Source organism: Myripristis murdjan, chromosome 19 (genome assembly GCF_902150065.1).
Source record: "Myripristis murdjan chromosome 19, fMyrMur1.1, whole genome shotgun sequence".
Classification (NCBI taxonomy): domain Eukaryota; kingdom Metazoa; phylum Chordata; class Actinopteri; order Holocentriformes; family Holocentridae; genus Myripristis; species Myripristis murdjan.
This window is the reverse complement of record NC_043998.1, coordinates 20,504,877-20,521,766: the sequence shown is the minus strand read 5'-3', so window position 1 is coordinate 20,521,766 and position 16,890 is coordinate 20,504,877. Positions and strand designations below refer to the sequence as shown.

Below are 16,890 nucleotides of genomic sequence, written 5' to 3'. Positions count from 1 at the left end.
ATTTAAATTCTTGAATTTACCAGGCACAGGTAAATCTGCCAACCAGCAATAATTAACAATGAGTAAATACATCAATCGATAAAAAAGAGAAATATACACAGTAAAATATGATAAAATGTGATAAAATGAGTGGTCAGATATCCAGGGCTTTGTGGTGCCTCATCTTTTGGAGTCAGTATGAGATGCACCATGTTTTCTTGCATTTAATCCAATGTCACATGGTAAGGTTTACGCATAAAAACCACTTGGTTAAGGTTAGGGAAAGGTTAGCTTTAGGCATCAAAATGGAAACTGGACACAGTCTCGGTCAAAAGTGTCTTGAGATGGTCTCACTCCAACAAAACTGTTGTGTGATGATCCTGTGGCTTCCATGCCCACCATCCAGCCCCACCATCTCCATCAGCTGACATTCTCTTTCTTTATACTATGTCACAACCTCCTGGGTCTCATACTAATACCAAAGGGTGCATTTGGCTTCGGTATCAGACACAAAAGGCGCTGATATTTTATGTCCTGGGAATGAGAGCGGGCTGGTGAAACAGATTCCTGTGTTACTGGCTTGTGCAGACCTCATTTCACCACACACTGCAGGTCTTTTCGGCAACAGTGCAGCTGTGCTTTTTTTTTTAGCTTCTGTAGGAAGAACAATCTCTGTTGGGCCTTCTTCATCAGGTGGGAGGTGTTCAAGGACCTAGTCAGATCATGTGTGATTGAGACTCCCATGAACTTGAAATTCTCTACCCTTGCTACCTCCTTTCCGTGTCTGTAAAGGGCAGAGTGCTCGGTTTTCCTGGACTTCCTTAAGTCTGCTTTAATCTTTTTGGTTTTTGAGGTACTGAGGACCAAGCAGACACCACTCAGCCAGATGTCGCACCAATCCTTCTTCCTGTAGGTTGTCTTACTGTTGACTGATATCACACCACACGGGTGGTATCAATCGCCAACTTCACTGTGGTTTGTCAGGAGTGGAGTGGGGTGCAGTCATGTGGAGAGGGAGTAAAGTCCAGCGTTAAGGATGCAGGGCTAAGGATACATCCCTGCAGCACTCCTGTGTTCAGGATTAAAGAGGAAGAAGTGTGGTTCCTGATCCTGACATGACGTCTGTTTGTTAGGAAGTCCATAATCCACGTGCTTGAGCTTTTACCCTTGGGAAGGTGCCAAGGAAAGGTAAATAGGTAAATAGGAAGATGCATAAGAAATCATTTGTCCCAACTGCTATAAGGACTTTAAATGGACTGACCAGAGATGTTCAGCAGCAATGAAATGTTTATGTATTGCTTATTGTTTGTTACATTTGTAAAATTATTATTATGATTATTTTATGGAGGAATGTTTGAATTTTAGCGAGATATGCACTGGGTTGTGTATTGTTATATGGCTTTTCTGTCTTGCACTGTCATGTCTCTCAAAATTGTGAAGCCAAAGCAGATTGATGGACAATAAATATTAATAAATATAAATAAATCAATAAATATTTGTATTGTACCACAGAACACAACATTGTCTAAATATTTATTAAAAAAAATACACACACACACACACACACATATATACACACACATCTATCTATCTGTCTATCTATCTATATATGCACACACACACACACACACACACACACACACACACACACACACACACACACACACACACACACACACACGTATAGAACCGTTAAACACACCGTATCTGTGTCTATCTACTTGTACATTTCTTATTTGATAATAAAGTTGCAGTAATGCATTTTAGTCAAAATAAAAAATGCTTAGTTGAGATATTCTCATATTAGTTATGACTAGTTGTAATAAAAACAAAGATCTAGAATTAAGTTTTGTTTAGAATGTATTATTGATGTTTAGAAGTGGAATAACTGATAGTCAAGTGATTACAGCTATAGTTTGAATAAGGCAATTGACAAATTTTATGTAATGTAAAATGTATCTTCAGCTGGAGTTTTGACTATTAAACCCTGAATTGTAAATGAGAGCATGAGATTAAGTGTGTAAGTGAGTAGTGACATATGAGCTGTACTCCTGCAGGTGGAGGCTCATGTTGTCTAGACACAGCAGTTATCTAATGGCCACTAAAACGCCTCAATGCCTCAACGCCTCAACGCCTTCAGAATCAGAAATTAATTGTTGCAGTTGCCACAGATCACCAGCAGAGGTCTGTAAAGGCTATAAAAAAAAAACCTCAAGCTCCTTCATAATTTTAGACTGTGAGGAGTTCTCTAGGCCAGGGATTTTCAAAATGTGGGTCCTGACCCCCTGATGGGTCCCGGGAAAGCTACATTAACACATTCTTTTTTCCAGTATCAGAATAGAACTTTTTAAATGATACAAAGGAGAATAATTCAATGCATCACTGACATGATGCTCTGGTAACATGACGATGCAGCCTTCCAAACTCACTGGCAAATTTGGAAAACCAAGAAAAGCCTTAGATCAACAAGGATCCTGCTCCAAAAACACCAGAAGATGAATATGAGTACTGATTACAGTTTTGTAGGACCTGATGGTGTGGAACCCCCAGAATTTGTTCTTTGCAGGAAACCTAAACTGCGGTGCAACAGTGAAACAATCCAAGGAAGGATTTTTTTCTTTGGTTTTTCTGACTTTCTGATCTTCACTTTACAAAATACTTTGTGGCTCTTGTGACAAACACTACCTCAACATGTACTCCAAACGTCAAAGAGTTAACACACCAGCCTGCAGAGAAACCCCTCACAAACTCCAAACTTCACAAGCTGCTGTCACTGTTTTGGATTTTGTGAAACTGCCTGAAAACGCTGGCTGGTCACAAAAACAATCAGACAGATGCAGCAAAATCTCACTAACATTTAAGTCAGTTTGTCACATTTCATCTTTTACTTCTCCTATAGCCTCAGTAACAGTGGAGGAAGACTGTCAGCCCACCTAAAGACTGTGTTTAATCTGCCAGACACAGAACTGTCCCATGACCAACAGGTTTTCATGCATTATGTAATGCCTGAATGAGGGAAAACACCCTCACTTATGCAATACTATTATGAAAACAGCTGAGTGGTAACATACAGGTACTCTTGGTTATGTCCTTTTTTTCCTAGAGTGAAAAGGGAAGATTAGGGCAGAACACAACATTCAGTTGGCAAAAACATCAATGAATGTTTAAATTGAGAATTTGTGTGTTTCATCCTAATTTACTCCAGAAAAGCAGGTTTATTACACAACAGCTGACCAGATATTGCAGCTTTGTTCAGATGACAGGAGTGCACTATGAAAAATGTGGGGCATTTTCTAAAGGCAAAGGGCAATGACTGCGATATAATGATGATTATGAGTATAGACACCCCTGTACACAGCCTTCCAGAAAGAGCCAGTGAAAGAAAAACAAGACAGGTATGAGGCATAGAACACTACTATTACCACTATTACTATTACTATTACTGCTACTACTATTACTACTACTACTAGTACTACTACTACTACTACTTCTACTACAAATAATCATCATGATCATTATCATCATCATCATCATATAATAATCATAATGACTTTATTTATACAGCACTTTTCCTTAGTCCTGTAGGCCTTGACTTTGAAACAACCAGAGACAAGGAGCCTGAGGATCTTTGAGAATGTGAGAATGAAGTTGTTTTGTGTATTTATAAATTTACATTTTATATTTCAAAATACCACTAATCTTAATCCTCTAAGTTATCAGATTTCTTAATAAAAGCTCACAATAATAGAGTCTTATTGTTTTCTACATTTTGGCAACACAAAACGTTTTGAGCTCTAAAACCAACACCAGTGCATTAAGTAAGTGTCAATTCAGAACTATCCACTTCCAGTTTTTAACATACAAATATTTGTAAAATACAACTAAAACTAAAATGAACAGAAAACATATCTATATATTAAACAAGAAAAAATAAACATGGAACAAAATCATTAATGGAAATAAGATAACAAAATCAAAGTAATAGAACTAAATAAATGCTAAACTAAATTAAATGAAAAACAAAGGATAAACAAAAAACAGTGTGATATGAAATTGACATTTTGGCCTGTAGATATTTGCCAAGGCATACAAGGTAAAACCTCAAAGGTCTGCACACTGAAATATTGACAGACAGAGACAGAACACTTGAAATCCTGAGCCTCTCGGGTTTTGTCTTTTGATGATAATGACACTGACACATATTCCTCTGCATAATAGCGCAGGGAAAGGCTAAGCTGTGAGGTTGCATACTCTGTGACTCTGTGAGACTGTGACTTGTGATTCCACCCTAATTCTCACACACAGAAAAATAAAGGTGCCTGCTGGAACCAAAAGTGGTTCCTGGGAGTGATGCCTCAAGAGAACCCTTTCTGGATCCACAGCGACCTTTCAGACTACAGTTCTTTAAAGAAACATTTTTAAATGCTTCAAAAGGGCCATAAAAACAGGTCTTTGAGGAATAATCAATGTCTTTCTTACAGAAGACAGAGGAGAAAATGTGCAATAGCAGTTCCTTCTCTATTCTCATAGGAAAAGTCAAGTTGCTTGACTGGAACCAAAGATAGCTTTTCACAAGGCACTTTTGAACTAAACGGTTCTGGGGACTCCCTGAGAGGAACTCCCCACTGGGAAGCTTCCCTGACAGCTACATACCTTCAAGGGTTTTTTTTCTGTATGCTTTCGCACTGCCAAAAGGAACACTGAAGTAATGTAACCCTATGGTTAGCCGACAGAAACATGTAGCCAAAATTGTTCTAATTCATTTTGATGAGTCAAAATCGTGTTGTGTTTTTTTCTGTTACATTTAAGCTCAAGAAAGCCTGGACTTCACTGTCAGACCATTTGCTCCACTGTGCAAGAATAAGCTAATGTTAGCTGAGCTGTTGTATATAGGTTTTTAAAAATGGCAGCTGCAGGTGCTGTATTAGCTCCTGTGCTCAATCAATCAGTGAACATGTACTGTATGCCCGCATTAAGATTAAAAAAAAAAAAAAAAAAAGTTCCTAAAAATGGAATTCTAAGTTCTAAGTTCTAACTACAGTTGTTCCTAGTTCCTGAAGTGCAGACAAAATAAAAAGGGGGTAGGTCCCCCAACTGTTCTTAGAGCTAAAAGGTTCCTCCAGTCCAAGAGTGCCTATTGTGGGGCTGTAGGTGAACCATTTCTGATTCCACAAAGAACCTATGGTTCTTCAAAAAAAAAAAAAAAAATCCTCCAAGGTGCTTCAAAGTTCATCAAAAAAGTTCTTTGAAGAACCATTTATGGTTCATCAAAAAACTTTTTTAACCCTCCAAAAAGGTTCTCTGAATGTAGTTCTTGTGTACCCAACTGGTGGGCCCAACTGGTTCAAATGAAGAACCATCCACTAAATAAAGTGGTTCTTTAGTAATTCACAGTCTTCTAAAAGAACCATTTAGCAGCACGATTTTTCTCTATGCATATCATTGTTGCTCTAACTTTCTATGTTTTAATATCTGTTGAGGAATTACACCTCTTCTGTGGACTAATGTTTCCCTCTGTTTCACCTTGTTTTGACCTGCCAGCTCTGACTAATCAGTGACATTTTGAAAACACTAGAATACAGTGGTGAATACAATGCATCATCTACCAGTTTTCATCAAAATCCAGTCTGCAGGAATGGATTTGTTTGACGGATCATTTAAAGAGCAGATCAAGCTACAAATGAACAGAGGACTACCACAGTATTTTATATGAAATGGATATTTCTTACCCTGCGATCGACTGGTGAACTGTCCAGGGTGTTTCCACGCCTTCTGTCTGGGACAGGCTCCAGTGCCTCATGACCCTAATAAGGATAAATGGTTTGGAAATGGATGAATGAATGGATGAATGGGTGAATCTTACATTGTGCTTGATAAAGCCAGGCTAAGTTGGGCCATGCTCTGCATGTAATCAGGAATATGAATAGAATAGCTGCAACCTATAGAAACAGATTCATCAGACTATTGTCTTATTTAGAATAAGGCTAATAGCTGGATTATTTAGTCCATGTAAATGTAATCATATAGAGATGGTAATCAGATCGTGTCAAAAAGAGAGAAAGATGACAACAGAAACGGGAGACAAAAACAGAGGTCCACTCATGCTCGCTGCAGCCCCCCAAACTCCCCCAGTCCTACTGTACATGCCAGGGACTGGTATTTGTCCAATCCTCAGCTTACACACAGACATACACACACACACACACACACACACACACACGCCGTGGTGCTGCTGCACATGTCAAGTTATGCAATGGGATTTCAGTTTGACCTCTCGCTCTCACACATACAAGCAAGGATTGACAGATTTAGTGGATAAGAGATGAGCTGAGCAGAAAACGCTCATAGATTTGAAAAAGGTTAGATTGATATTGTCTTTTTATCTAATTGCTGTTTCAAAAGCTTTTCCATCCATGTCAACATGTTCTACTGGTCCTCTTCTCTGCAATCCACGGCAGGATTTTTAACCCCACTTGATTCCTAAATTCACCACTTCCGTTCATTGCTTTACAAGCCAACCGGATTTTGGAAGAGAAAGGGGCTTCTAAATAATAATTTGCTGCCAGAGTGGCGCAAGACAAACTCTGCAGCCACAGTGTCAGTCAGTGTTGTTTTGTTTAACCTTCTGCCACATAGAGAGGCTCCTCACCTTGCCTTTCCTGGCCTGGTATGTGGGGCTCTCCTGCAGGGCGTCCAGGCACCCAACACTCAACTTCAGCACCTGTTTCCCTCTGGTGGGAGATGCTGCCCCTATCTTGAGGTCTAATAGAACTTTTGGTTTAGTTCATCTTTTCATTTGTTTTCCTTCTCATGTATGCTCTGCTGCACACCCTCATAATACTGTAAATCAGAGTTGCTTTTGCTGACATTTTATAAAGGCCAATGATGTAATACCTACCGATAGTAATACAATCAAATGTAATTAAACTCATAATGTACAGTAATTAAAATCTGCATTTCCTTCAGTCTGTTACTGTGGAACAGCTTACCAGTTTATATATTTCCAGAATGACAGAAGACAGTCTGGCTATGGCAAAATCACCCACAGGGTGAGGTTGAACGTTCAACATGTAGTACATGATTAGCCTTTACTTAAACATATCTACTTAAAGAGTGGGTCAACACTAGCAGAAAACTGCTGCTGCACTGCCCTTTAGGCTTTGAAATTTTCAGGTATGTCACATCATTGACAGCTCCCTGAAGTGACATCACTGATTGGATGTATACAAAGTGATCTTTGCGGAAAAAAAGCAAACAGTGGCACACACAACATGTTTAAGTAAAATCAATTTATTCAACAGTAATATCCCCTGTTTTTTAAAAAATAAATACATAAATAAATAAATACATAATTAAACAACATTTATAAGGATAATGACCAGCAAGATCAAAGGCATTTTGAACAGCAGGAACCAAATGGAGACCAGCCACTTGGTTGTCAGAGCAGCAGCTAAAGACAGGTTTGCAGTTATAACTTTACATCAATTCTTATTAGAGACAAACTCAGTGATATTCACACAAACTCACCACAGAAGAGGTGGATGACCGGTATCGCAGTCATTCTGTAAATGTGAATATGAGAGTGTTTAAGTCTTTGTCCTGTGGTATAGCGGTAATATGTTGCTGCAGTTAGGTAAAAACCACACAATGTAACTTCATGCAAATTCAGTGGTTTCATTTTCTTTCAAAGTTTTCCCCATATATGTGTTTAGTGAGTCTCATGACCCTTGGGCCCCTGAAACCTGCTAAAAATCTCATTATATAAGTTAAAATATATGGGTCACGATTGAAAAAATAAGCATTTTTGTCTTCATATGTGATTTGTACCCAACAGCAACAATATCAAAACTCTATCAAACTCTATGTTGGTCATTAGAGACTAAACGGATAGTTGAGCTATATGTCCCAGAGAAAGATGTAATCATATATCGTGTACTACTTGCATATGCGTATTCTGTGTCCATACTGTTGACAATACAATCAACAACTCACAGAAGTCCATCCATTACCTAAAGAGCTGAAAGAGCACACAAACTTAGCTGATATGGTCAGTTTCAGCTGAAAAAAGCTGACCAGTGCTGAACTGTACATGATCATTGTCAATTTCCTAGCTCTGAAGAAGTTGGTTGATATGTCACTCTATTCTGACCAATTGTGGATGGGCTCAGAGCCTCTGACTGCATCTCTGTAGTGGTCAGCATCTACAGAGTTTTGAACAGGCAAAACATGCATTAGTAGTGATTTTGAAATTACATCATTTTGATGAGTTAACAAATCCAGTAACACAGCATTCATGTAAAACAAACAAAATAAAATGTGAAAAAAAAGACTTTGGGGCATTCTACATTGATCCAAACACTGGATGTAACCAATTATAATTTTTGATTTGGTTATTCTTGTAGTCTTTAAAATTGAAGTTGTACAGAACTGGGAAGCTTTGAATGGCTGTAATCAACTTAACCTACCAAAGAATAGGTGCCAGTTAGTGCAAAATAAATAACTTTCAGTCTGAATTATCAAGAATCACTTGTGGGGTTCCACAGGGATTGGTTTTAGGCCCAAACTTGTTTATTTTGTATGTAAATGATATTTAAGTGTCTCAGTTGTTAGAAAAGATTTTATTTGCGGATGATATATTAATTTATTTTGCTATACTAAAAATATGAAACAATTTTTGGATACAATGGAAATGGAGTTGAACATTCTTAAGAAACTGTTTGACATTAATATATCAGTTTTTCAGTATAGTGTTCAATTTTGCTTTGTTACAAGTGGAACAAAATAAATTTCAAAATTTCAATTTCAGTTTCTTCCATTTTTCACTTGTTAGGGAGAACTGTTTTTTCTCAGCCAACAAACTTGTTGACTTTCAGCATATCAGCTGAGTTTCTCTGCTCACTCAGCTGTAAAGAAAATCAAAAGACTTCTAGTGAATTGTTGATTTGCGTCGAGGATGACTCCCCATCCTGCTCCTCAAGAGTTGGCATCACATCACTGGCTTAACACATAGCAACAATCATAGTTTTGGGGGGTGGGGTGGGTCAGCACACTGTCAACCATTGCAAATAACAATTTAAACTGCAGTCTATTTAGCACATAGATTCTGATCCTTTTTTACAGATTGAATATAAGACCATCTTCATTCTCCAAAGCTGTTCAATATGTGAAGCTCAACGTAAAAACCACAGGTGAACTCTGAAGCGAATGTCAAGTGACCCCAATCTGTAGCCTCGCACTTACATTCACAAATCTCTATGTTTTACATATCTAACCACTAATCACATTTTTTCAAGTATGAAGCCTCCCCTTCTTACCAACCGAGGAAAATCCTCATTCATTAAACTGAGGTGCGTTCAAACAAAACCACTTGATGGGAAATAAGGTGGGCTGACCAACAGAAAAATAAAAGCACAATGTGACTTGTTTTTGTTGGATATTGCAACTGCAATACAAGTAAACAATTTTTTTCTATGCAATTTCTTGTCTGTGCTTTGAAGTTGAGGGCAATGAGGGAAATCAGATGCTACTGCATCCATGGAATGTTTTGCTCAGTTTGATAAAATGAAATGCTTTTGTTTAGGAGGCTGTCTGGAGCATCAGTTTTGCAGAGAAAAAAAAATGGAATTTGGAAATTATGGGGGGTCTTCTTTAGTCAGCACAAAAACAGGATGCTTTTGATGATTCACGTTATATAGGTTGTAAATGATTTTACCTAATACATGTTTATATATATATATATGCATAATGGCTTGTTGAACGCACCTCTGATGGGTGAATGTGAACCACCCAGGTATTTAACACATCAACACCCACAGTAAAACAGTGGTTCTGCACCAGTCTGGTGGCTAGAGGCAACTCTGGGCCAATATGAGATTTGGTTCAGATGTTACGTGCTCTAAACCCACTTCTTAAAACATATTTTCACTGGCTTTCATATACTGTTACAACCAGTTCTTCCAAGAATATAGCATCATGTTCTAACCCTGTTTTTATTTCATGTCTGGCATTTTTTTCATTGTTCACTCTGTATGCATTTGTTTGCAGTGCTTAAGGGTAGCGCACTTGTTATTAATGTCAAAGTGTTCATTTCAACTTTTTACAGCCTAGGCCACAATCCAGCAGTTCTTTGTGCTTTCTGTCCCTCACACATAATTGTGGTAGAAATTTAGCAATCAGAATTCACATAATATTGTTACTGCTAACACTTTATTTTAGGGTACACATGTTAGCCATTAGTGTGAGTATTAGCAATTTATCAAGTGTGTATTAGTCATTTTTAACATATTTTTAACTTTTTAACATCATCTCATCATTTTGCATACCGTATTCTACACACAATAAACCAATAGAAGATTTTTCTCATTAAGCCCATAATTAATGTTTGTTTTTCTGAACTGTTAGTAAGTAACTAAGTTAAGTAAGTAAGTTACACCTGAAGTAAACTCTTTCTGTTCAGTATAGGAATGATAAGAAAACTATTAGGTTGGCACAGAGATCTACAAGAGGACCAAATTCTGACTTACTTAAGGTTAGGTTTAGGTTAATTAGGTTAATTAGATACAACTGACATCTACACCTCAATGTTTGGAAAGGTCTTAGCAAGGGACAGAGTAACTATTTTATGAAGTTAAATCCTTACTAGCCCCATATTGAGCAAATGATATTAATGGTTTAATTCAGGTGTAACTTCTTATTTACTAGTTAGTAAGCATTAATTATGGGCTTATGGAGAAGAACTTGTAACTAGTAGTTTATAGTGTAGAGAACAAGGCATGAAAAATGAGTAGCTAATACATAGTTAATACTGACTAATACAGAATGAATAAACTGCTAATACATCCACTAATAAATATTAAACCCTGTACTGCATCCTAAAACAAAGTGTTACTCAGTTATTAATAATGTCCGGTGTTAAATTTGCTGTTTGGCCAAAATGTGCTGAGACACCAAAAGGGCTAAGAACCACTGCAGTACAGTGCAATACAGTGCAATATCGTACAGTCTTACTACAGTATACAGTTCAGTACAGTAGTTTGAACAAACTGAACAAAACTGTTACTCCCAGAGTGCCAGCAAAGCCGAGAAAACATTTTCATTCAGTGTTCCAAGTGTCAGGTAAATCTCAAAGTCACAGTTGAACAAAACACCTTCCTCTTTAGATGATACAATAGAGTAATCAACCAGCTACAGATGACATTTAACAGCATATGGCTATTGTCAAGTATGAGGTGGAATTTAAATCATTTTGGGTCATGTCTTAGGAATATTTTACCAAACTATGATTTTGACCCAATTCAAGTTTTCTAAGTATTTCTATTGAAAAAATGATTATGGTGCCCCAAAGTAATTGTGCAACTGAACTGGAAATAATGCTACAAATACTAGTCTAGCCTAATGTAAAGGAAATATCCACCCTAAAAAAGATTTTAAGAGAATTCAATGGATACAGTATTCGTGTGAAAATCAGTTTCTGAAAATGAGCAATCAAACAACCAGTCCTCAAACTGGTATTTGTGATCTAGAGAGTCTTTCTAGACATACTTTAATGAACGGGACACTAACTTTGTTGAGCATTCTCTTCTCGTTTCTCATTTTGAGAAAGAATTAGGAGAACTTACAGTATCTCCAAATTGGTTGCGCTTGATAAAATCATAGGAATAAAATATTTGCATTTGACACTCAAGCATGTATAGTTTTCAAAAACATGTGCTTAATTTGGGACGGCACACATTTGTGCTACTTTGGCTATATTATACTGATGCATTGTAAGATGCATCTTATTAAGAGTGTAATTTAGGGTGTATTTTCCCTTAATTAGGTTACAGTACATCATTGCTTTGCTTTACTTATCAAGTGTAATGTGTAACACTACTGTTTGTTTTCCCTTAGCTGTCTTTCATTTGAAAGAACTATAAAGCTGCACTAGGCAAGATTTTATGCAAAAATACAGCTGTCTTAACCGTTACGTATCATCAGTCTGTGATCTATAATGCATTAGTTATTCTATTTATTTTGAAGCGTTGTCATTTACTTTACCTCAGCCTGCCTCCAAAACAGAGGCTCCAGAAGGAAGCCCTTTCTCTTTTATTCAGAGGGACTGACACTAAAATCTGTTGATCACTAGTAGAGCACTGAAACATGATCAGCTGCTAAACCCCACTGTAGATGGACTGGGAATATCTTCATGAAATGTCATGTTTGCCCTCGAGAATAAGAAAAATACATCACCAAATAACAAAATAGAGCCAGAAATCCAAGGCACATCACCAATTTCTCATGGTAGCAGACCAGTTCTCGTGACAGTCCTGCCACTACCAATTCTGTTATAGCCATTATTCTGAACTACCACATCAGGCTGACAAGCACAGCATTCAGTGCCTTCTGCTGAACAACAACTTAATCCACCTGCCTTACATTTTTTTTTTTACACTCATTTAAACATTCATTTAAAGCAAAATTGAACTTTTGTAGAGTGTTGGGTTGTATTGTTACCTGGGTGTTATGAGTCTACATGGTGGTGAAATCTCCTCATTAGTTGAGAGATATAGATGTGTGTGTGTGTGTGTGTGTGTGTGTGTGTGTGTGTGTGTGTGTGTGTGTGTGTGTGTGTGTGTGTGTGTGTGTGTGTGTGTTATTTTGGGAGCTGTTTTACTGCACTATGGAAGTAAACAGAGAGATAGAAATCCAGTATTGTGGATTAGCAGCCCAGGGCAGCACAGAGCAGCTAATGAGGAGATTTCACCACCATGTGGACTCATATCATGTCCAGGGAACCAGACAGCCCAACACTCTACCAAAACTCAATTTTACTTTAAATTAAAGAGAACTGCCAACCAGCATTGCCAAGGTAGGCAGATGGCAAATGTCTTTGTCCTGAATGCCTGTTGTATCTTTACAAACATGTTGCCTGATTGAATTTGGACAGAGTGCATTCCCATGTTGTACACTAAGTCATTTGAAATTTCAGTTCATCTCCCTTGATGAACTGATTTGAAATGCTCACTGTTCAAATGTGCAATTAATGTGGGAATTGACCCATCACTCCAAAATTCATCTACCTCTTATTGCCATTTGGGCTCACCAATGTGCAAAGTTGCCTGGTGCAGCTTTAAAGGGGTATATCAGCTACATCACTATGTGCACCACACTAAACAAAAACCACAAAACTGTGCAGAAGAATCTGTCATCTGACGACTGACCAAAAGAGCAATCCATTTTAACCAGAATACTGTGTCAGCTCCTCATTACAAGTCCATTTTCACCCATGACAATCATCTGAGTGATAAATAAAGTTATTACAATCAACAGTATGGAACTTCTAACAATGGTAATGGGTATTACAGTCATATTAATTGTTTTAATACACTATGCAGTGATTACCTACGAGTTGTTAATACAGACCAGAGCAAACTAGAGCTTGACAAACATTTGCAAGAGCTGTCAAATGCAGTAGTTACCAATATGCATGCCAATGATTTAACAGCATGTGAGGACCACATGGTTAAGCTTTTTGTCTAAGTGTTTTTTTTTTTTTTTTTCAGGTTTGCTGCTCAAATGCCAAGGGGAAGATACATCAGTTGCCCCTCAAGTTGTTCAGACATACGTCAGCACAACTTCTGTTTGCCTGGGTCTGTGCAGAGACGTGAGAGGTTACTGCTATTTGCTGTGATTTGTGTGCGTTGCTTATGTAGGCTAGCAAAACCCTGAAGAACTAATCCTTATTGGTACTAAGCCCTTCTAATCATAAATACGCAGCTCTGGGTTGGCCTAGGTGGCCATGACAGTGTGCTACAACATGAGAAAGAAGAGAACGAGAGATAGAAAGAGTGAAAGACAAAGAAGTTGTAGAAAAATAAGGTAATCTTCTGCAGGTTCTTTTTAGGCTGTGAAAGTGGCGGCCATAGATGCGATACAAGTGTCATAGTTGTTATAGATCCCTGTAACTCTAATGTTTGGCCTGTAGTATGCGCTGGATAAAAACAGTAGTTGAAATCTTTGCAAATATTGAGGGATTTATCATTGCCTGAAGCTATGAAATGGCAAGTCAGGGTAGCAGCTGTAAAAACCCTTTGCAGCCAGGCTAAAGAGCTGATGCTCACAGAAATCTGATTGGATTTCAAGTACTGTTCTTATCTAGGTATGACTGAGATATAGCTTGTTACTTCCTGTATTTCATAGAATGGTTAGGAGTTATTGCATTGGCGTTGAAGGCTAGGATTCAGTCAACCTCCCGTAATGCTGTTTGCTTCACATAGTGCGGTACCAAAAGTCACACAGACATATTCGGAAGCATAGATCTGGATTATGTAAAAGTGCACTGACTCTTGCTAGACATTTACAGCTCTTGGAATAGTAGGTGTGTTTATGTAATTGTGAAATAGTGTCTTAAAGTATACATTTTTAACCAAAGAGTCCATTATGGTGACTACTCTGGGCCAATGAATCCGAACCTCAGACTGGTGTATCTCCAGGGCTGGTGTTTCATTGGCTGCAAGGTCAATGCCAACACAATCACACTATGTCCACGGCATGAAACTAAATTTTTCTGTTTCACCAGCTATTTTCATACCTTAGCAGTAGAAGCCATTTTTCCCAAAAGGAAACACATGGTGTCAGACTTTCCAGGCAGCCAAAACATTGTAATGGCTGGTAATGTGTGTTAATTCCAAGCCCTGGTTGCTTCAACACAGGTTACCAGCACAAGAGCCAAGCAGAAAACTCAAGACTACCTTTCATCTTACTCTTGTCTTACAACAAAGCTAACAACTCCAGGTTGCCACTTAGAGATGATTGTATCAGTGGCATTACATGTTCACATACAAGTACTTCAACTGAAGAGAAAGGTCACAGCTGAATGAATGTCTATGCAGAATTCATTCACTATCTTCAATGAATTGACTTCACTTTGGAAATTCTTTTAAGTGTGCCTAAATGTTAAATTGTTAAAAACATTAATGATCATGATAGCATGGTTGACCATAAGAAAAACGGTGCCACACACACAGTTACAGTCAGTATGCTGAGAGGAAACATTATAGTAGCTGCTTTTAAAGCTGTGGGTGCAGCCAACCAAACCTGGGCCAGAAGTACTATCCACAACACACAACTGTTCAGTTGTAGTATTACTAAAAGGCTTTTTTCATGGAAACAATATAGCCCTAGTGTTGGACTGGCAGACACACAGAGATGAACCCAAAAAAATCTTTTTTTTTTTTTTTTTTTTTTACAATCAACAACTGAATACAATCTGAATGAAGCCGCGGTTTGCTATCAAAGCAACCGTTTGAAGTTGAAGTGTACAGCTGATAGGACGATGGTGGTCCTTACTTTTTTTGTTTTTACACATATTGATTGTGCTTCAAACCACACAGAAGAGGAAGTTGAGGCTACTTGTGTGAGGGGAGATGCGCAGTTACATAGTAGGATAGCAGAGGTAGGGAGAAAAGCTGGACTGGAGGTGTTTGAGAAAGAACAGCGTGTCAGGCATGGCGGTTGGTGAGAATGAGATACTAAAGGACAAGCTGTGGCAGCACAAGGAAATTTGACGGGAGAGTAAAAGGAAACATCCCTCCGTGTTAAATTTTGACAAAGTACCTACTGTGTATGGCTTACTTTATGGCAAGATTAGGATCTTCAGGAGAAGATGTACAAATCATGAGGTTGAGACTGTCCACCATTTTTGCACAGTCTAGATCATGGGTTTACAAACTTTTGTCAAACTTTTCAGGTTCCACAGATCCCCATTTGAAGTGATATTGCCCTGCAGGGACCCATCTAGAATTTGGTTTTTTATCAGTATTGAATGCTGTGTTCATACACCTTTCACAAGCATTTACACACAAGAAATCTGATCCTGAATCAGTGATCTGATTCATCTGTTTCAAAGGGTTAAACTGTTTAGGTCATTCCACAATAAAAACCAGAATGAAGAAAATTTTTTGGCATTCTAACAATTTCTAATGAAAGGCGAAATTAAATTATTCCTCATTTTTCTATCTCTCTGGAAGACCCTCAAGGACCCCTGGGGCTCACTGGACCCCACTTTGAAACCACTGGTCCAGAACATCCTCTAGTCCCTGCTGTTGAACATCCATGTTGGGTTAGATCAAAATGAATGTTCCAATATGTTGGGCTAATATTGTAATTTCATTTATAAATCTTTAGATATCTGCCAGACCGTCTTGTTCACCTCAAATATGATGAATGTGATGCAGTTTATTAAAGATAAAGATTTAATATTTAAGTAATCAATTCTACAAGCCCTTGAGGAAGCCCTTAACCCAAATTGTTTATGCATGAATATGCTTTCTGAAGGTTTTGCATCATAAAATGTTGCCTTCATTACACAGTTCAAAATAGAGAGAGATCCTGGGCTAGATTTGAAACTATTAATTGATGTTCATATGATTCATGGCTCAAACCACAAAAAATTGGTACTTGTGCAATCAAAACCCCCATATTGATCCAACCCTGTTAACTCAGAATCTTGACAGTTTTGACCTGATGATCTGTAGACCTTGGATGGGAATGAAGGAAAAGGGTAAGTGAAGGTGGAAAGCTAAGGAAACGAGAAACAGAGGAGACTGGAGAGAAAGAGTAGAGGATTACATATAGAAAACAGGACTGGAGGCGAGGACTAAATATATTGTGGCTCATGTCTGAGGGTCCTAACATAACCACTGAGCCTTCATTCCTGACTCGCCTCACCACCTCCCAACACATCAGGCCACAGCGGGGGAGGTGCTCCAGAAGCACCATCTGCGTCGTGACTGGTGCTTATTCATGATGATGTCTTCCTTCTCCCTCTCCTTCTTGGCACGCTGGTAATGGTCCTCCTCCTTCAGGTACCACACTGGTGGCCAGCGGTGCTTCTCAAAGTACTCCTGGTTCTCTGTCGTACAGAAACACAGG

General features: G+C 38.2%; 1 protein-coding gene across 2 annotated transcripts in view; it reads right to left on the bottom strand.

Annotated features, from left to right (window-relative positions):
- Positions 1 to 14,245: 14,245 nt before the first annotated feature.
- Positions 14,246 to 16,890, bottom strand: part of rhobtb1 (Rho related BTB domain containing 1) — a 31,767-nt gene continuing 29,122 nt past the window's right edge. The window contains exon 13 of one of the 2 annotated variants that reach the window (XM_030077962.1): positions 14,246 to 16,870. In XM_030077962.1, coding sequence (XP_029933822.1) covers positions 16,701 to 16,870 — 170 coding nt within the window. In that variant the 3' untranslated portion in view covers positions 14,246 to 16,700. The remainder of the gene's footprint in view (positions 16,871 to 16,890) is intronic. The other variant, XM_030077961.1, reaches the window with a different exon arrangement.